The 22,556-nt window shown below is 38.5% G+C and overlaps 1 protein-coding gene and 1 long non-coding RNA gene across 2 annotated transcripts; one reads left to right on the plus strand and one right to left on the minus strand.

Annotated features, from left to right (window-relative positions):
- Positions 1-1,129: 1,129 nt before the first annotated feature.
- On the minus strand, positions 1,130-9,258 carry tnfaip6 (tumor necrosis factor, alpha-induced protein 6). Its single transcript, XM_044364888.1, has 6 exons — positions 8,532-9,258; positions 6,884-7,021; positions 5,780-5,941; positions 2,394-2,622; positions 1,463-1,503; positions 1,130-1,360 (listed from the first exon to the last, which is right to left on the minus strand). Exons 1-6 carry the CDS (start codon positions 8,752-8,754, stop codon positions 1,239-1,241), a joined length of 915 nt encoding a protein of 304 aa, XP_044220823.1. The 5' UTR covers positions 8,755-9,258; the 3' UTR covers positions 1,130-1,238.
- On the plus strand, positions 8,268-17,647 carry LOC122991686. The gene is made up of 3 exons (XR_006405890.1): positions 8,268-8,511; positions 8,593-8,733; positions 17,426-17,647. It is a non-coding gene; the product is annotated as an uncharacterized LOC122991686 (long non-coding RNA).
- The last annotated feature ends 4,909 nt before the right edge of the window (positions 17,648-22,556 follow it).

Here is a 22,556-nt window from a genome sequence, read left to right on the forward strand (position 1 = left end):
ATGGATTTACAGAAAAAATTGCATTATCACCTCTCCATCACTACGTGTCAAAATGCAGCAGAGTGCAAAGTGATTTCTCCTTTGAGTCTTTGACTTCTATTATGAACTAGAACAACAAAGACAAACTGTACACAAGAAAAAGAAAACTCATGATGTGCAAAGTCTAACAAAATTTTGTGCCTGTCTAGCAGTTATAGTACACTAAGGTAGATGAACATGCAAAAATACATTTAAAGAACAAAATGCAGTATATAGATGACATTTTCCTCTCAGAATCCCTTTAATTAGGTAAGTCAAGTTTATTTGAATAGCACATTTCAACAACAAGGCAATTCAAAGTGCTTTACAGAAACATAACAGGCATTAACACAAAATGTAAAAGAAACACAATGCATTATAAAAAAGTCACATTTAAATACAGTTAAAATAATTAAGAACAAAAGTCACAGTGCAGTGTGAGTTATGAATCAAAAGCTCCAATTAGGTCTGCTGGAACTTAATGTCGTACAGTATTGTCTTTATAAATACAAAGTTTAAGTATGTATTTAAAAGACAGTGGTGGATCATAACAGACGCACAGATGAGGTATTAAAAACAGAGACGAAACAGTGTTAACCCAAATACCTGTTCACAAAATGCCATAGTCATGGTTGTTATGCTATGAAAAGACTTGACAGTGTGAAAGTCTATAAATAACATAACTTGAAACCAGACCAGAACCTGAGCCATTAGACTTGTGAACAGCCACAGTACAAGAAATGGTCAGCTACCTCGTGTACAGACTGATAAATTCATGCACTCACACTTTTGACTCTTTTGTGCCTTTCTGGTGTTGGATATTGTGGGCCAGCTGTAGACCGGCCACTGCCATTAATCCCTGTGTGTTTGAACTCATTCTGACATTGTCATATTTGGGGTTTTTTTTAGGTTTTTTAAATGTGTGTAATTGTTTGCCTCAAATTGAGAGTAAATAAAGTAATCGAATAAAGTATTTTTGAATTGAATTGAAAAAAAATCTATAGAGTAAGACTTGGGCGGATGAATACAAAGTCAAGATTGGGGTTTTTTTTTCTACAAGATAAGAGGAAGAAATAAGACCAGAGAAGAAAAACAATGTCAGAAACTGCAGCAAAATTCAATGACCTTTTTTATTCAACATAATTATTTCTTTAATCAACTATAAAGACTCAAGAATTACTAATACTACTACATTTTACATCAGTGTATAAAACCATTGGTCAGTGATAATAGTTAGTGTAATTGTGTGAATACAGAGATGCATTGAAGGCAGTATATTGCAACTGGAAGCCCCCAGCTGTAACTGAAGCATCAGACAGGAACTTTAGTGTCATCACGTTTCCTGTAAAACAAAACATTAAAGAAAAAAATGTAATTGGCTTCCTCATAGGGATAGCATAGAAATATCCTGCGTTTCTTCTATGAAAATATGAGGAGGACTCACCTGTACTGATGATATCGTCAGGTAAATAATCGCCACAGAACCTGTAAACAGATTAGAAAGTGATATTCACGTTGCACTTTTGTGTATTGTTGCTATGGTTACCGGCAGTCTAATGTACTGATGAATGATTTAGTTGTTTGAAAACTAGCAACAGTGTTCAATAGGTACAATTCTAATCATCATCCAGTTCACTGCATTAACATCGAGTCTTTTAGTCAGCTGAAGACGTGAAATATGTGAAATGAAAATGTGAAGTTTTCAACAGGCAAGTGTATAATCCAACAGATTAACAGATAATGTTTACAATAATAAATTAATTTATGAACAAATATATTAAATAAATTTGCTTGACAGTCCACTCTTTCCCTTGGAAACAGCAGTTAACAAAACAGTCTCAACTCAAGGGCAAAATAAAGCTGTTGTTCTCGACTTTTAACCTTTTTATGTCGTAAAAGGGCTCAGAAAGTTTTAACATCTACAGTTCCATGACAACATGATGACTGTGTGATGAAAGCTCCAGAACAAGTGAGTAAGTGAACATTGAATTGAGATTGTTTTGTCAATATTAAATTGAGCTTTTCTCTCAAAGACATCCATATTTTCCCCATAATTAGAACCAATTTACATAGGTCTTCACAAAAAACCTAATTAGGAAATTATAAATAAACCATTACCATTTAGTGCACTGACTTAGATTGGTAGGTGGTCCCAACATGTCTTGAGTGTCTTATTGTATATGTTTATATTATTTATTTATAATTTCTTTTCTGATCCATTGGCTATGTCGCCAGCATGATGTACTCAATCTCATGCCTATATACACTTTGCCCTTCAACATATTGCCAATTGCTTGATGAAGACCCTGTTTCAGTCCAATAAGGTTTTGGGAGATCCATGTATGGATACTACATTTTCCTTCAATGATTCTCACCTGCCAGCAAACCCTGAGACATCATCGTAGCTGTCGTAGACGTCCAAGTAATCTGCAAGACACGCTGTGTCTTCCTCCACATCAAACTCCAGGAAGTGCAGGCGGATCCTCTGACCCAGGCGCACACGGATGTGCCAGTAGCAGATCTGTTCATCCTGATACTCCTCAGGGAAGCCAGGAGACTGAATGATCCTCTGCTGATCGGTCAGCACACCACCACACTCCTTGGCTGTAAGACACATTAGCCATACCTGCTGATTAGTCTTCTCAGATCCATGTAATACTGAGTTTCACACACACGTGGTCAGGGTCCCAAGTGAGGTTGCTTTATATGCACATGGAAGATTTAGATATATTGATATTTGATATGTTTCCAGCAAAAAACAAATGAAATAGGCAAGAAATACATTTTATATATAATCTATGTGGAACTTCCTCCAAGTTTAAGAGAATATAAAAGCCATTCTGAAATTCATATGATAATTTGATTACTCTTGTATTTGATGAATCAGGAAAGATGCCACCAGTAAAATGGAATACTGAAGCTTTACCAATCAATTAATTAATTTATCAATTAAATTAAATTAAAGCAACAAGGTCCTTTAAAAAGCAGACAATCAGATATCTCTCTAGGGAGCCATAGACGGGGCATTGACACTGGTGGCAGTGGGTTGGTGGTGGGCTGAAATGACAGCAGCGAGATAAAACAGGTAAGTTGGTTTAAATATTCTTTAGCTAATATGATCATTAGATGACAGGAATGCATGCAATCAAATTCCAATGAAATCATTGGATAGTAAGTGACAAGTAAAGCAAATTAGTGAAGACAAATTAAAATGATGTCTTCTTGTTTGAACTTGAACTTTAGAGAAATACAGCTAATATCATCAGTGCCCCATTGCTAAATGTGTTGAATTATCATGGGTGACTAGCATTAAATCAGAAATGTGAAACTCTAAATGGTAATGCTATGCTCCGTTATGGTTATATTTATGCCTCACACTGATGAATCTTATTTTAAAAAGCGGTTTTGTAGTAGACCATGTATTCCTTGCATGCACAAAGGAAGTAAATGTGGTGAACAGTAGGAGCTCTGCACATGGTGACTCAGTGGGAGAAAAATCTAAATAAAAGCAGCAGCAGCAAAAGCATACAGTGTATACATTGACCAAACATATAAGAAAACCACCAACACATTTTGTATCATCACAGTAAAAGGCAGCTCTGGACCACTGTCAACTGCAGACATGTGGATAATCTTGGCGTCTATGTCCTCCAGTGTGTTATTTTCCCCACAGTCCACTGCATTTCTTTAATCAGCTAGTGGGATTGTGTGTATGTTCATGAGAAGCATTTTGGTTTGGGGGTCTGTCTGTTGCTTGTGAGCTCTAAATAATTTCAAAATAGGGGAAAAAAATTCTTTTGTTAAGTGAGGAAAATGAAACACACATGTTGAGACTGATGACAATAGCATCAAAAGCTTTTTCCTCTAGACTCCCTGGAGGGATATGAAATTAGACCTTGTGTATCATTTCTCATTCATATATGGGATGAGTGGCTTTCTCCTCTAACAATAAATCTCACAGCCACTAATTATGAAATGCAAGTTGTTAGGAAATGAGAGAAATTAAGTTTGATTTCATTTAAAACGTCTCATCAGTTTGAACCGGCTTGAGGAGATGAAACATTTTCTAAAAAGAGCCGGACCAACAAATCACCTGGGTCAATATCATCAGCATATATTAGCATATTCCAGATATGTATCAGCACATATGTCAGCTAATAAGTATTTAGAAATAAGTACCAGAAGCGGTAACTAATAACTAAAGTTTAATGCTGCTCTAATCAATGGACCAAATGTCAATGTGTAATGTAATCGGAGCTGCTTGTAGTGACAAGCTCACAGAGAATGATCATCAGACTCTGCAGTTACCCTCAGCCCTTTGTAGTGTTTCAGCATCTTTTAAAAACTTTATTGCTTTGGTTCACTCTCACCACTCTCATCAGCATCATTTCCAGATGAAGACAGGCAGCTGTATTCAGCAACAAAAAAAACCTCTCAAAACCCACTGTACACTACCTGCCCAGCACCAAACAGCAGAAAGACAAAATTAGCAACTAGCTGCTGAACATAGTTGAGCATTTAACTGAGTCAGATACTGTATTTCCTTTAGGAGTTGTTGGAAACCAAAATAGAACTAACCGAGAGAATATTAGACTTATATTCATCAGATGGCCGGAAACATTATGTCAAATGAATGCTAATGTTGCTCCATTTCCTCTGAATGTGCAACTGTTGCTGACTGTTACAGTTTGTTTATCAACAGTGTAATTTCCAAATTATGGCTTCAGGCAAATTGTGAAATCTTAATGCCATTTATGTGTCACTTCATCTCTCAGACTCTGGTGAGTCATTCGGGGTGGTGGTTGTTAAAACACTCACTCATAGACCAGCATGTGTTGCAGGTATCACTTAGTTTCTCCATGGTTACTCACTGATGTCTTAACCACACTGATGCTCTTACATCCTCCAAGTTTATTCTTGGTCTGACCATGATAACTCACAGGGTGGGACTGAGATTGTGGCTTTGACTCAAGTCCTCAAAAAGTCCCGTCTTCCACTGTGGTCCTGTCCTGCACAGATTAAATTCTTTGCATCATCCCTCATGCTTGACTTGAAGCCTTGGTGATGACAATGTCCTGAGTGAGTCTGTGGAGCCTCAGACTTGATGACTATTCTTAACCTGCGGGCCCGACCTGCCTCCCCCAACTGCAACTCATGACTGTGAAACTAAATCACAGCCATACATTCATCATTTACTGTTTTAACTGAAGATAACCTCTTATTCAGTAAAAGCCCTGAATTCATAATTTCACTTCAATAGGAATACTGCATCGTATTAGCATCAAAATGCAACAAAACATTGACAATATTATCACCTTATAAAGTTGTTATGGAGAATCTGCTACCAATCAATTGCTTATTTACACAGTCAGCAGACACAGAGCAACATTACCACTGATATTAGCTTGAAGTCGCTAACTTTGTCTGTCTGCCATTTGGTGCTGAGCAAGTAGTGCACAGTTGGTTTATCAATGCTCTTTTGCCAAAAATTACACTATGAGAGAGGTGAGAGTGAACCAAATAGTAGTTCTGCAGGTCAGAAAATCAAAACAAGGAGCAAAAACACACTAAAATGCTCCATAGAGGTGAGGGGAACCGCTAGTCCAAAGTCAGGCAATAATTTTCTGTGGATTCGTCACATTAGCAACCACTTTCACATTACACATCTGATCCATTGTTAGCATAAAAATATTGATTAGGGCAGCTTTAAGTACAGTTTTTAAGTGAAGTCACCATTTATGACTGTGCAAAATGCACTCACAGTTTGGGTTGTAGCAGTACACGTCCCATTTCTCGCTTTTGTTCAGCCTGTATCCATAGTCGATGATGCCAACTTTTCCAAAACCACAGTTGACACCAGCTTTGACGATGGGGTAACCAACACGTCCTTTGCCAAACCATCCAGCGGCACACACATGGAAACCTAAAAGAAAAAATGACGGCTTTATGATGGTTTTATGTAACAGTACCCAGTCACAGTCACTGATAATGCTTTCACAAATATACTACTGTATTCTGCCAACCACAAAAAAGCCTTCTTTCAACTGCGCCAACAGGAGAGTCTCAGATGGAAAAGATTGAATAAGGGCCTCCTGGGGACCATTGTGAGAATTCTTTGGTTTGTTGTTCTGCTGTTCTCATTTATGGAGACACAGTCTTGCTTTAGAGTTTAGCTTCGAGTTACAATCAGCAGACCTCAGCCAGAACAGCCCAGATAAAAGGGGGACCTCCTAGGTAGACCGCCATGGGGAAACTCAGCTGTCAGGGGGGTGGATTGTAATGCCAGAGCCAGTGGCTGGATTCAATCTCTGTGCCATGGGAACACTGATATTATCCACCCAAGAAAGTGTTAACAGGCTTTTACAATACTCGAGAGGCCGTTTACATTTTGGCAGTGTCATGCAACGGCTCATAGCCAAGCAATCGTCTAAAGAAGTGTTTCACTTACTGCTTCACACTGACCTTTACCCTTTGAACATATGAACCTTTTTTCCTACATGTTAAAAGCATTCCAGTGGGTGAAGAGATGTATCACTAATGTAACATCAGGGAAGAGTCCTCAAAAATGATTCTTAATGTATTTCGTGGATGAAAGCCGAGGTAAACACAACCCTACTTGCCTTTATTTGGTGAAATGGACTGGTAATGTATATACTTCTACTTACCTAAGTTATAAAACAGCACCAAGTTAATGGATAAAACAGGACTCTGTGACTAATGGGAACTAGTGTTGACAGTGACAAAAGAGTGTGTATCTGAGTTATGATGATGAAGTATGGTCCACCCAGTTTTCCCATTGTAAATCTTCTCTGGTAAGAGCTCTGCTGTGTACTGTAGATGTGTTTGTGTCCAGGTTGCTGCAGACCTATTTGTCGAGCTGCCTCCAATTGTTCATAAGTGGCCAGTGTTCCTCCCTCGTATTTGCAGACAGCCTTGGCCTCTTTATACGTCAACTGATATCTCCCTTTGCGAGATTCCCGGTGGTAAACTCCAGCTGCTTGTTCTGTCAAAGAGAGACCACAAGAAAGCTGCTAACACAGTCCAAAGCAAAGACAGAACCGACAGTCTGTGTTTCTGTAGTAACCACAATGAATTAGATGGTTTTGCTTTGCGTCATCTGAAAGGTACAAAAAACTTCCATGGGACCACAAGCAGGCATGTGAGGTGAAATTGTATAGCAAGCATGTGAAGGTTAAATTGAGCCAAACATAAAACATGGAACGGAAAGGTAAGTGTGTGACATTTTTCTCTATTTTGGACATCCACCAACAATACGTCAGTTGCTCCCTGGTCTTCTCTATGGGGAGTCCTCTGCTGATCCTGTTTTGGCTTTACGCATGCATGACTGCAAGACTGGGCAGAAAGCATTCTAAAATAGCCCTTATTGATATTTTGATCTTTTAAACATGTTTGATGAGTGTTTTCACACAAACTCCCATACTACACTGAACAACTGCCTTTTCACTCATCAGCTCTGAATGGCACATGTTTTATATTACTGTTCACATCAGTAAGTATCTAACCATTCAACTGCAGGATCAGAGCAACTCAATTTGCCTTACCTGTGTGCTGCCCAACCTTAAAATGGAAAGATGAAACACAGGGCAGAAGTTGCATGTAATCATTTTAGAAAATGCTGTGCATGTGAACCAGTCAAGGCCAGTACTACAACAGGCTTTCATTCTCACCTCATAAAAATATATAGAATTGGGTTTATGAAGTGGTAGTCAAAGGTGTTTGCATAGGAATCAGCAGCTCGTCAGATTTATATCTCAGTACAAATGAAGAGGGAAGCTCACAAAGTCATTATGTTCCCAAAGTCATAGAAAATTGGTTAAGCTATTTTTTTTTCTTTTGACTCTGATCTATTTGCTGTTTTGGTCTATGCCTTTTGTAAGAAGCTGAGATGAAGTCATTTCCCCGTGTAGCCTCATGCAGCATTCAGCCAGGTCATAAACATGCAGTTTGGCAGAGAGGAAAGCTTCTGGACTGCTGTATAGCCTCTTAATCCTTGTTACTCCTCACAATATGCCTCTATGTGAGGGTAACTTTTACTGTTTGCAAAAACAAACACAAAAAGTTTTCACATGCTTAGGTAGAAGTATGTGAGCGGGCAAAAACTTGTACTGCTAAGAAACACAGACAATAGATGAATGAAGAACATGTTGAAATGCGAATCGACAAGATGCTGCTTGATAACGTTGAGACTGTAATCTGATGATCTGAATAACCTGCAGATTACCCCGGTTTTGACAAAAAGAAAAGAAAAGAAAAGAAAAAACGAAGAAATGAGACTATGTTCAGTGAATGAAACGGAGGATGTAAATATAATTGATCGCTACATCAGGTGTGCCCCGATTTGGTTTCATCACAATTAGTACAATAGAGAAGTGATTAAAAGTGATGCTGCACGCGATGAGGACTTCACACCAAAGCGGACCTATATGTCACAGCGTCACAGACGTTATTTCAGCCACAACGACTACAAAATCAGTAAGATAAAGGTTATTTACCCAGCCATATTGAATTGTGAAATATTCCGTTTTTGAAGCCCCATGCGTGCGCCTCTTTAAGCAGAAACCCGAGTGTCCAGAGAATAGCGAAGACGTGCATCGTGCAGCCCTCCGTGCGCTGCTGCTCTCCCCGGTCCAGATGTTTCCAGGAGCTCTCTGGCTTTATATACGACATGCTGCCTGCTGCTGCCTCCACAGAGAGGTGGGAAGTGACTGAGCACATTTACTTACTCATGTATTACAACTGCTGACCCCTTCTCTGAGAATGTCGATTTCAGAGAGACATTTTTTTCACTATAATGTATCTTCAGAGATAAATTAAAGTTTTTTAGTCCGCCACATTGACTTTAACGCAGGAGTTACTACTTTGCAGGTTAGGATTTTAGCTCCAAAATGATGCTGTTACTTGTTAAAGGTGCAGTGTGTAAAATTTAATGTCATCTAGCGGAATGGACTTGGAAGAAATTTAATATAATATTCAAAAGTATGTTTCAATTTGTGTATAATCACCTGAAAATAAGAATCGTTGTGTTTTTGTACCGTAGAATGAGCCCTTTATATCTACATAGGGAGCAGGTCAAGCCTCCAAGAACAGCTGGGCTGTGAAGCCAAATTGACAATGCCGCCAAACTGTGTAATTACAACGTCACGTGATCCACACTGTCCCAAAAAGACGTTTCCCCATAGACTTACATGGTGAGAGAGACATCTGTAAATCAGTGGATAGTTTTTTAAGTGTCACAACCCCCACGAAATGACTTGTCTCACCATCAGAATTCGTTCCATACGGTTCGATCACATTTCAAAAGTCTAGAAGAGCCGCACGATTTAATTGTTTTATCCCCATTCAAGTTAGCCTGAGGGCTAAACTGGAAGTAGCCGGCTCAGCTGTTGAAAGTCACTAGTGCATTTGCTTTAAGGGCCTCACAGATGTGGAAGCAATGCGGAAGAGCAACTTTGACGTTGTATCCATTTTATTTATACATCCATGGTACAGGTCCTCTTCCATGGAACCTGCCCATGGATGTATATAGAGAACTGGATACAGCGTTGGAGGCAGGGCTGTGTTCATTTGTATGAAAGTTGCTCAGTGGCTCATGAAGCCAGAAAAGTTCAACTTTTTCTGCCTTGCTTCTGCATCTGTGGGGCCCATAGAGCAAGTGCACTAAGGACTTTCACCGGCTGTACTCGGAGGGTTACTTCCGGTTTAGCCCTTCGGCTAACTTGAATGGGGATAAAACAATTCAATTGTGCAGCTCTTCTGGACTTTCAAAATTTGATGAGACCGAACTGATCAAATTCTGATGAAACCAGTCATTTCGTGAAGGTTGTGACACTCATAAAATGTATCCGCTGATTTACAGACGTCTCTTTCACAATGTAAGTCTATGGGAAAACGTCTTTTTGGGCCAGTGTGCATCATGTGGTGTTGTAATTACAGTGTTTGGCAGCTATGTCAAATTTGCTTCAAAGGGTCTCTTCCTGTATCAAGTTATCTTTATACATTCATGAGCCTGCCATGTTGCACTGCCATGTTTCTACAGTAGCCCAGAATGGACAAATCAAATACTGGCTCTAGAGAGAGCCTTTTGCATTTTTTGTGAGTTTCGCAGCCATTGTAGGTTCTCCTACACGCTTGGAAGGGGAGGGGCGGGGTGGGGGGTATATAGTTGGTTGCAGTCTGCAACCTCACCACTAGATCCCACTAAATTGTACACAATGGTCCTTTAAAGAAGTCTTGTACCGCCAAAGTTTCCACATTTCTGGTTCTTACTTTCCAGGAAACATTGGTCAGATGATGACAATGGGCACTTGGGTGGGAAGTTTCACACTTTGTAGGAGCACATCACAGTTATCTGAAAGACTAAAAATTCCCAAAATTATTCAGTTCAGACACCTATCAGCAACATGTTAGTGTCAGAGGTGCTCACAAGCTAATGTTAATTATAACGTTCAAAAGACAACTTAAAAGTAGACAAATCATTATTACTTAAATTTAACAGTCTGAAAGCAACTGTTCTATTACAATGAGTAGCCTCCTTACATTAACACTAATACGTTATATTACATCTAGACGTGTTCACTTTGACTTAAATTTGCATTAATCGACTTTTGGCCACTAAGGGGCAGAAGACCTCCACACCAAATTAAAAGACATACATTATAATAATTATTATTATAATACTGTTTTAAAGGGCCACTCCACTGATTACATACATCAAAACCAGTTTACTTGTCATAAAATTACTACTCAGACTCTGAAACCAGTTTTACAGTGTCTACTGTGACCCTGGAGGGAACTAATCCTGTAAGAAATGTAAATCAAATATTCATTCACCTTTTAGCTTTGTTTTGGTCTCCACCAACACCTGGGAAATGTATCAGGCTCTTTAGCTGTTAGAGTTTGTCTTTCCTCAGCTTGTATAGGCTTATTACTAACTTTGTCCCAATGTCTGTAATTTAGTGTTGGGCAGGTTGCGTACTTTATGTTTGTCAGAGCTTGTTTGCTGCCTGCTGCTGCTGGACACATGATGGCAGTGGTGAGACTGGACCAAACAGTAAATGTACCTTAAAAACAAAACAGTTTGCTAAAAGAGGCTAAAACTCCCTGTAGAGCTGCAGAGCAGGGGGTAGGTTATCACAACCCCAGTGAACCCTTTAACTGTATAACTAGTAATTTAATAAATTGATTAATGCAGCTTATTTTTTTAATATAAGACCTGTTTCTTGTAGTTTAGTGTTTGGCTCGACAAAAGAAAAGGTTTTGAGCTTCTCTGCCCAGCTCCCCTGCAGAGTCTCGTCAATGCTGTTGCTCAACAACAGAGGCCACAGGGGACTGAACAAAGAAAACCCCACCATGCATGAGGTTTTTCCAGATGTTAGGTGTCCTCTACAGCTCCAGTAATAGGGTTCACTTACAAGAACACATTGTGTGTTGAAATAAGGGCTGTGTTTTCCCAGCAGTTTGGGAAGAGATAGTATAGCATTTCCTGTGCCCTAAAAGCAATCCTTGAGCCAGCCCAGGAAGCCCAAAACAGAATTTATTTAGGATTTGACTAAAATTACAGTTAAAGATACATATTTTTTCAGTTGACAGTAACAATTAACTTTTCAAATTAGCAATATAAAATTATATTAATACACAATTAACTAGTTAGCAACAACAACAATAACTGTGAGAAAATAACATCTGGCAGTTATGTTTTCCTTCTTATTGGGCAAAAAGATTTTTACTTAGAGCCCACAGAAATCATCACCCAACAGTTCCCCACAGCTTTATGCAGCGTCTTTCAGCTCATTGTTTTGGTTTTACAGGCCGCAAATAAACTTTTTAGTAAGCACCTAACTGGTGAACATAGTGGAGCATTTTGTAGCCAATAAGACCATTTTTCTTTTTTCTCAGAGCTAAAAGGAGAGTGAATCATGGACTTAAAAAAACATGACTCCAAACAAACACTAATGTTCATTCGTATCTGCTGAATGTGTAAACCTCAACTGTTTTCTGATACATCCACCACAACAACTTTATCAGGTGTTTACAGCTTGTTGCAGTGCCCGCTAGTAGCCAAAAAAATCAACTAATGTAGGTTAAAGTTCGACAAACAATTAATGAAGTCAAAGAGCTGCCTGGTGGGCATGTGTGAATTTATCAACCTCACAGTGGGCATCCAGTAGTTTATTTTGTGTCAAACCAGACCAGAATAAAATAAATTAAATATAGTCATTAAAGTTAAAAAACCAAACAAAAACACAACTACTGAATTCTGTCCTACAGCACTTGGTTTACAAGAGCAGAGCCTTGGTAAACAGTGTGATACCTCAGTCTGCAACATGATATCTGCTTTCTCAGAATCGCAGGTTAATGTGAGAGGGCACACATACCACTGCCTGGTGGGTAAAATTGTCCAGAATTGGTTCCAGATCTGGGAAGAAATGATCTGTACCCTCTTACTTTTCAGTGCGCCTCTCCCATTCAAACCCACACATGGAAAGTCCGTCTCAGACACAGTAGTGGGACATACTGTATATCACGGTAGCATTTTAATGAGAGATGCATCATCATTTCCATGTGTCCAGCAACTGTAAACTGCTTATGCAGCATCATGTGAGTAGTCTCTAACATGATTAAAAAACAATAAAAGTGCACTAACTTATTTATACCACTGACATCATGTCTGTCATGAGGATTATAAATGTAAAAAACATGTTAAATGTGCACAGAAGAAGAAGGAAAGGCGACATAATGTTGACAGAATTAGCACCACGTGTTTCATGGATTTAACATCAATTTTAAACTAATCTGACAGGAGTTTTTTCAAATGTGTAAGTGGGAAATGTATCTTGTTTAAATAGACAGAATAAAAATAAATCAGTAAAAACTTACTTTAAGGATAAACATGTAGCAAAGATATTGGCATTTTGAGAAAGCGTTGTTATATACTGAAAGAAACATCCTAAAAAATTAATGTAACACCCTTTTACTTACATCATGGAAAACATTAAGCACAACTAAAGGTAATTAAGTAATAATTCTTTGTGTATGTATGTTTAACTGAATAACATTACTCACTATGTGAATTACATTCCAAAAGCAACTTTTACGACCCTGACAGTTAAAGTTGGATTTATGCTTCTGTGTGAGCTGGATGCTTTTAGCATGGGATGTGATTTATAGTTAAGTGTAGGATTTCACATGTTGATCGTCATGATGGATGTGTTGTACATTATTAGGTTGTTTCATGCTTTAAATATACACCTGAAGACACTCTTACATTTACTTTGTGATGTAGCAACAATGGGTAATCTTACCAATGACGTTGCTATATCACAAAAATGAGAACAGTAAGTGTAGTGCCGCTGAAAAGGAAAAACTGACTGAGCCTTTCTTTGGCTTGTTTGGTCTTGTTGTCACTACGAACTGTCAGAAACAAGTAGGAGAAGTAGTCCAGTCATACCTCCTGTGGTCTCTTGAGACCAACTATGTAGTAAAATGTAAAAAACTAAAATAAGCATTATATTTTATAACAGAATAATAAGATTCGCGGAAAATATTCAGTTAAACAAAAGTCTCAATCCAGGCCTCTGAATTCAAGACTTCTTTATTATATGAGCATGGGAAGCAGTAAATCAATGTTTCGAAGAATAAATGTGTGATCTATGTACCATATTTGTGTGACTTTTGCGCAAGTCCTGTATGACACCAGTTTTACTCCTCAGTCTCACTTCCCCTTCTATAGCAATCAACTTTTTGGATTCTCCTTTTATAACTGACTAGACACAAATTTTGATTACACAAGATAAAGCACATGATCTGTCTAGACATCTACTCAGGACAAAGTAAGGCAATTATAGTATTAAAAAGTCATGAATCATAAAATTGGTGATTAAATGAATTACTTCAGTTACACAGGTGTTTAATAAGTACAGAAGACTTTATTCTCATATATATCTGCGTGTGTGTGTGTGTGTGTGTGTTTTACTTGTTCGCCACTAACTTTGCCATTTGGTGCTGAGCAGGTAGCATATGTATAGGTTAGGTATATCAGAGCTGTTTTGCTGAAAACAGCTGCCTGCTGTGGCTGGAAACGAGGTTGATGAGAGTGATGAAAAAGCACCAAAACAGTAAAGTTGTGAGCCGTAAAACCAGAACGAGTTGAAAGACATTAAAACACTTCATAGAGCTGTGGGGAACTACAAAATTAGGTGATAATTCTCTGCAGGTGTGCCACTATTACTGACACCTCTCACATTACACATAGTCATTCATAAATAATATCGATTAGTGTAGCTTTAAATAGTTCAGTAATATGGTAGTGTTCTTTGTGCTTGTCTTTTTGATGAGAAGTAAAATTCAGAACAAATGATTTGCAGCCAGAATGATTTATTTCCACACAGAGAGGAGCATGAAACAAGCTTATGAAACAAGTAATAGAGTTTAAAAGTATGAGTATGTTTATTTTTGTTGGTAAAGTCTGAGTGTGCTTCAACTGTTTGAAACTAATCAGTAACAGGAAGTTCTGGAGGAATTTCCCTGAATGTTGGGGTTCCACTGTGGTGAGTAATTGTCCTGAAATGAGGTGGCATCCTCTTGGCTTTCCACACATGTCAAACACCTTTCTGGATCAGTGCTTATTCTATTGTTCAGACTCTCTCTCAGGCTGTGTGTAACTATTACTGGGAACAACCTCCACATGCACTTCAAATACAACAGGATCAGATGGAGAGAGGATAGACGGATGGAGGGAGGGACACATGCAGAGGATAATAGAGTCTTTGTTTCTGGGTTGTTCTCTTTTTTTTAACTCTCTGGGCTGTACAAACGGACTTCCATGACTTAACATACCGGCACTGGCATGTGTCAAATGGGGCAGGGAGGGGGGATGTTCTTCTTTCTGGTGGTCTATGACACATACTCACTCACACACACACACACACACACACACACACACACACACACACACACACACACACACCCTCCCTCTTCAGTGTTTTGTTAAAGATCCCTGCGTCAAATGAATTGACATCATCAGAGTAAAAAACAGAAACTACGCTCTTAGAAGTAAGGGTTCCAAAAGGGTTCTTCTTGAACCATTTGCTTTTGAGAAACCCTTTTTGGAAGAAAGGGTTCTTCAAGGGCTCTCTGAAAGACTAAAGGCCTTTACACACAGGTGGCTTTTTTTCATGCGTCAATATGTTTTTTTGAACCTTTGTTTTTGTGAGGAGTATTTTCATACAGAATGCCAATATTACGAGGTGAAAAAGTGATGTGATTTTTTTTCACACAGTGAATAAAAGCATCAACCAATCACAAAACGTAATCTGCAGACAGCTGTTTATCACGAAGGACCACATGGGGTGTTGAATATCCTGTTGTATGTGTTTTGAACTTATTTACTGTATCTGCATTGATTGATCAGCTCCCAGTCTGTCTGTGAGCTTGCCTGTTTCACTGCAGATAGGCAGGCATGCTCACTTGCTACAGTGGGCAGAGAAATCAAGCCCATGAATCAATACATTGATGTATCATGTATCATATGCATCATTACCATGTATTTATGAATACAAACACTGTGGAGCTGACATGCAAACTGTTTTGGTTCAGTAAGTGTCTGCTGTCAGTCAGCCTGGTGAAGGCAGTTTGTCTAGTCGCTGTGCTCTCAGTTCCCCAGGAGCTGACAGACGGCTGCTTCTGTGGACAGAGACGCTGAATGTAAGTTAGAGATCATCATCATCCTGTGATGATGATCTTGTCCTTGTTCTCCTCACTCAACAAAAGAAGAGGAGAGCGTTACATCCGTTCAATCTACACTGAGTCTGACCTGAGTTCAGCGTCTCTGTCCACAGAAGCAGCCTTCACCAGGCTGACTGACAGCAGAATGAGCTGTCGCAAATTCTTGTGCAAATTTGTATCCCTGCTGGTGTGAATAGTTTTGATGCGAATTATTCGCAGGTGATTATTTCACATTTTCATGTTGTTTATTCATTATGCCCCCAGTGTGTAAAGGCCTTAAGGGTTCCAATAAGAACCCTTTCGATCTAAAGAACCCTTTTAGGAAGAAAGAGTTCTTCAAGGATTGTTGAAAGCATGGGTATTAGAAGATCCTCACCCTCAAATATTCAAATGTTTACCTATGTTTCAAATAGTGTTTTTAAATGTAGATGAATCAATTCATTTTACTTTTGTTCTGCCATAGTCTTTCTTTACCATCATTTCATGCCATACAATAGTTAATTGCGTACCTGTACTGAACACACACCATATTAATTGGTTAGTCCTTCTAATGTGAGATACACTGTGTATAGGTTTTGTAGGCTGTGGAGAGAGCATTGAGACAAGGGTTGAGTTGAGGGGCCTTTGTCTGCTGAAGATCTTTTTTGATATTGTTTTTGTTTTTTTGACAATTTCTAATTCATGATGTACAACACTTAACGAGTGCTTTTATAAAGAGTGGCTAAGAATACAGTGCATATACGGTATATAATGTCGCTACATGATGTGGTTTCCGGTGGGAAGATCATGTCTTGAACCCTCAATCTTCAAAATAACACTGTTGTGCTTGTACCTACTGAGCCAACATGTTAGTTTTGTTTTGACCATTGTAACTACAACCTCTGCAGGGAGGACCTCATGAACCAAAACAATTGTCCTAATTAAAATGCCCTTTATTTTCTTTTTGGAGAGTGGGCAGTTGACCCTCCTTATCTATTTTTCCTTTATTATGGACAGTGGGAGGGCTGGATGGAGGGCTACAGCGTGGAGGGGTGTTGGAGCCGAGAATTGAACCCCGATCTCCCAGGGGAAAAGCTAGAATTTGGTGTGTGGGTCCTGGGAGCTGGCTGACCTGCTGGAGTTAATATGTGGGAGATGAGAGCTGGTTTCCCTATGGATTGCACCACATAGTCTGCCTTCCTCTACAAAACAGGTGTGACATATCGATAGTGATTACTGTTCACACATTGTGTGATCACCTGTGTATGAATTGACAGAAGATCAGAAACTTCAGAAAATCAAGGTAAGCTAAATCTAATATCTTATTTCAGCAAGCTTGACTCTAACCAAGGACTTTTATAGTGAAAGGTGGACTTTTTTAAATAAATTAATGTGAAAACTTTGTGGGGTTCCCTCACTTTCACCTGATTGTGTGCCAGTGGAGGCTCTTAGTATAGGAGTTGGAGGACAGGCTTATTCAATCTGTTCCAATGTCACCATTATTACGTGCCCATACTCTGATTGCTCTCATTGGACCATGCATTACTTTGTTGTGTGTAGATAGCTTACTGCTTCATCTGGTGTAGTAAGGGTACCTTGGATTGATGCTACCAACTGTTTTTTTTTCTCTTCCCTCTCTGCTATGTCACTATTGCTGGAGATTACATGGATTCACCTGCTGAAGACAGCCTGATCTGCCTGGCTTGTGTCCTGTCTGTCATGTTGCTGATTCCACTGGTCATATGCTCACTTTTGACCTGTTCCCCCCAGGACCCGCACAACCTCTCCTGTTCTGGCTTATCCTCAGAGAATCTCCACTCCTTATTTTAAGTTAGTTAATTAGTTTAAGTTTTTTTCTAATTAAAAATTATTTGAATATTTTCACAATGTCAACATTGTAACATAAATGATGGATGACCATAATATACAATATATGGGATTCAATATTTTTTTTGCCTGATCTGTAGAATACAATATGGTTCTTCATAGAACCCTCAGAAGATAAGAAGGTTCTAGGTGAAACCCTTGAAATATGAAGGGGTTCTCAGTAGATCTCTCTATGTAAGTTCTCGATGAAACCCTAAGAAGGTGAAAAGGTTCTGAATAGAACCCTTAGTGAGGGTTCTAGGTGAAACCATTACACCATAGAAGGGTTCTCTGTGGAATCTCTCAAAGGGCGTTCTGGATGGAACCTTTCACAGACAGTTCTAGGTATAACCTTCTGAAAGAGTTCTCCTATGGACAAAGAGAGATGGACAAAGGACAAAGAACCCTATTTGGTTCTACACAGCACCTTTATTTCTAAGAGTGCAGCTTAAAACAATTTGAGTAGAAGGGTCCTTATTAATCAAACAGTATCTTTCGTTTCACCTATAATAGCCAACTTTTTATAATACTCCTTTAAACCTGTTGGTGGAGAATGATTACTAAATAAATATATCATCATGTTTTTCCTTATTTCCATAAAAACAAACCAAAACCAAAAAATAAAATTAAAATGCCCTCAGGTAGAAAAAGAACAAAAGAACATTGTTGGACTAACATTCTCCAAACACATTAAGTTGCCACAAACCAGCTTCGAAAGCAAATGTGGTAAATGTTGCTGTTCATGTTTCATTGACAGATACCACTACCCACCAGCATATTTCTGTTCCAGAGGCTACAGCCACAATTTATCCTGTGATTACCATGAATGTCTCCAAATTTTCGTGCCTATCTACCCAACAGTTGTTGAGACATTTCACTCTGAACCAAAAATGTCGGTCAAAGTGTTGGTTAAAGTGTTGACGAGATGAAAAATTGGGATCACCAGTCATTAGGACTCTTTAGGGCTGATGGTTTGGGGTAGGCCCCTGACTTCCAATTAAGAGAAATCTTAGCATCAGAGAAGATATTTTAGACCAGTAATCCTCAAATACAAGTCTTAAACCAAATCTCCACAATGTCAAGGTTCAAGGGTTGATTAAGTGATATGTAAAGATCCCCTCCAGACATGTTTTAAACATATAGAATTACTCTGCTTTGAATAATAATGTGTGTCTCATATGGCTTTACCACAAAAAAGTTTATTTTCCTTGTTAGAAATTCTTGAAGTTACTTCTACTCCTTCTCCCTCATTGAATCTATGAATATGTAAATATTGTTAATATCTAAAGTTTAAAGGTCCACTGTGTAGAATTTAGTGGCATCTAGCAAAACAGACCTGGCAGAAATGGAATATAATATTCATAAGTATGTTTTAAGAATTGTAGTGTTTTTGTCAGCGGGTCCTCTTCCATGGAGCCTGCTATGACAAACACTGACTCTAGAGAGAGCCTTTCGGATTTTTCACAAAATTCACAGCCATGTAGGTTCTCCTGCATGCTTGGGAGGGGAGGGGTATTCAGTTGGTTGCAATCTGCAACCTCACCACTAGATGCCACTAAATCTCACACACTGGTCCTTTAACAGCTGGCCACAAGATGTCTCCTTCACCATAAAGTGCAGTGTTTGTACACTGGAGGCTTCCACATCGCAGTTGTGCAAGTTGCATACTTTAAATTCTAAAAACAAATTAAATAGTATTTCAGGTCCAGTCTGGGACAGTTTAGGTAAGTCATATTACTTACTTACTGCTTTGAGATCAGTATGGCAATAAATAATTTACTATCTGTCTTTGTGTTTATACAACAGCATAAAATTTAGACAACACAAATAAAACAGATGTGACATCAGAGGTCAAAAAACCATAGGTATATAAAACAGACATACCCTCAATTTAAACAAACAAACAAACAAACAAACAAAACAAAGGAAAAAAACTGCTAAACTAATAAATGATTTATGAACATGATTTAGCAAAATACAAAGAGAATAAATAAAATAAGAAACACAAAACGAAGAGAAGAGTTCACCAACCAGGAGATAATAATCCTGTGACAACCAAGACCCGTATGAAAGAAAACATAATAAAATAAGACATCATAATTTGATCTGATGAAAATTTGTTCTTAAATTCAAAAGATTGCAAGTTCTTGATAATGTGTACAGTGGCACTCCATATCTGTACCCCACGATGTCTGAGAGGACACTCAGGTTAGTGAAGATGATCAGCCTGTCTGGTATCATAAGAAGGGATCTGAGAATCAAATTTGAAGAAGTCACTAAAAGAGCATGTATTGTCCCTGGCAAGACACTCTGGCAAGTAACTAATTAGGTTTAGAAAGCCAAACATGTTTCCTTATCCACATATTTCTGCTCCCACAACAGTACATTGTTTCACAAGACACATCTGTGATCCACTAGATGGCAGCAGAAGACAGGATTCTGGGCAGCAACCAGGCTTCCAATGATCATAAGTCAACATTTGAAGTACTCTGTCACTTCATGGGTGCAGACATGGTGTTTTATACTTTTGTTCATTTCCTGTTATTCATCTGTTACTTTGACATCATGTTTTAGTTAAAAGCTACTTTATGGCTCAAGAGTTCAAATAAAGTTATATCATCAAACTAAATGTGACATGTGCAGGATGGAAGAAACTGCAGATATGGCAGTATTTATTTAAGTGCAACTCTCAGAGCAGGTTGACAATACCAGCATTCAGCAACAAGAGGTCAAAGGTCAAAACATTGTGACTTTCTGACAATGTTGTTTTACACGCTTCACAGAGCTTTTGTGATGCATATGGCTTGAATGTGAGGTCAGCGCTCCACAGTGTTGTGTTCATGGACGCATGTGGACGCCAACAGATAAGACTAGTGACAAGTGAGCTGCAGTCACAAACACACACACACACACACACACGCACGCATGCACGCACACACACACGCACGCACGCACGCACGCACACACACACACACAGCAGTTCATGTGAAAATCTCCCTGAGTCTTCTCAGGGTGCGGACCACATTTTAAACAAAACATTTACATCACAAAAAGAGGTTAATGCTCCAAAGAAAACACAGTTGCAGCTCCCTTCTCTTTTCATGATGTGGAGTGAAACAGACATCAGCTGCAAAAGTAACACAGTGATAATTCATCAGTGAAGACTGTCATAAATTAGCTTGATCATATTTCTGACTGAGGCGTTGATATGCTGTCACTTCTGACTCTGTTTCTCATGAGTATTTTATGAATCATATTAGAAGTGTTATCAAGAAGAATTTCCTGTTGAGGAATGAAAGATCTGGTAAAGCATGATGAATTACTGTATATGAATACAGTTTAGAGATGCTGGTACTTTGCGTGAGTATTTTGAATGTATTAGTCTTTAATTCACCTAAAAGGGCAATTATGTACATTTTAATCCATTAAATGTATCTGCAAGTAGTACACAATGACCCTGCCATCACAAAGTCCCTCTTTCTTACCCATCACTTCCTGTCATCTCTCAATAAAGCTTATGGCATTACTTTTCATATTTTAAAATCCTAATGAGATCCCGTAAATATAGATGCTCTCATGTATGAATCTTGTATCTACAAAGCTTTTTGAGAACTTTGAGAAACAGCCTTGTTTCAGCTCAGTTACACAATGCATTCAGATTTTATCTTAACAACTTTAAAGATTTTAACAAATCTGTAGAGGTTAATACAAAAGTATGAAATTTCCCTTTTAATTTTAAATGCAGGACTTACACATGGAGCATTTAACCATTGTGATATTGGTAATTTCACTTAAGTAAAGGACTTGAGTGCCTTTTCCACCACTGTGCACAATCATCACCGACTGTCCCCAAAGATGTCAGCGATGACATCAGTTACTGAATTTTCTCTGCAAACAGCTGAATGAGAGTTTCGAGGTGCATTCACATATTAATACGAGTTCTACCCTCATTTTCATTTCCTCTAAGCAGAAGAGCTGTCATGCTGAGGAGAACAGAAAGAGACAACGCTCAACACTCTCAAGTACACAGTAAATGGAAAGATACTGTGTTGAGGAAATAAAGCGGAATGATGGAAGGAGGGATTTTCTTTTTTTACACAGTGAAGAAGTCAAATACAGGAACTGAAAACGTCAGTCAGAAATAGCTTTATCCAGTGGAAAAGCTTTTCTCAGGCGAGTGTGAAGTGTGAGGAGAAAGTATGACCTCAGCGGTCTGTCTTCTATATACAGCATGCACAGGACCAACACACACACACAGAGAAATTATTGTATAAATACACATTCACATTTTCCCTCACTGTGAAACTCTCTACAATGTTATGAAAAACAGTTATGATGTCAAAAGAGCTCATCAATTTGAAAAATGTTAGACCTTGAAGGAAGAAATATGTGGTTTTAAATACTACTACATCTAGTATGACTTTGCACAATCTTTGAATTATAATCATAATTATGTGTTACAAATGCATGTGATTGGATATAACAGTGTAGTAGAACTATGCAGGACATTCGCCCATGAAATTGTCAATGATCAATTAACAATCATAACTTAACAACACTGTTAAGGCACTTTAGAAAAGTCTCTGAAAAAGCAGCGGAAATGTCAAAGAAAAGCCTGAAAAGAAAAATAATTGCACATAAAATATAAATACATACAGGACATTATTGTCTGTTATGGTATAAAGTGTCTATGGGAAAAATATTCTTTAAAAAAATTTCCTCAAGTAACCTTTAAAGATAGTCAATGATAGAGACAAGCATTTACCCTCTTGAAAATCAATCCTCCATCATCCCCAGTGAGTGTTGGGCCAGTTCAACAACAGCTAATTAGGTCATTGATCGTGTTGATGAGTGCAAGTGAGTAAACCGGTGATTCATCTTCATCATCAATGTCCGATGTTTTTTGGGTTTGTTTTTTTTTTACCTGTGTCGGCCCTTTTTGTGTGCTT

Source organism: Thunnus albacares, chromosome 11, assembly GCF_914725855.1.
Source record: "Thunnus albacares chromosome 11, fThuAlb1.1, whole genome shotgun sequence".
Lineage (NCBI taxonomy): Eukaryota > Metazoa > Chordata > Actinopteri > Scombriformes > Scombridae > Thunnus > Thunnus albacares.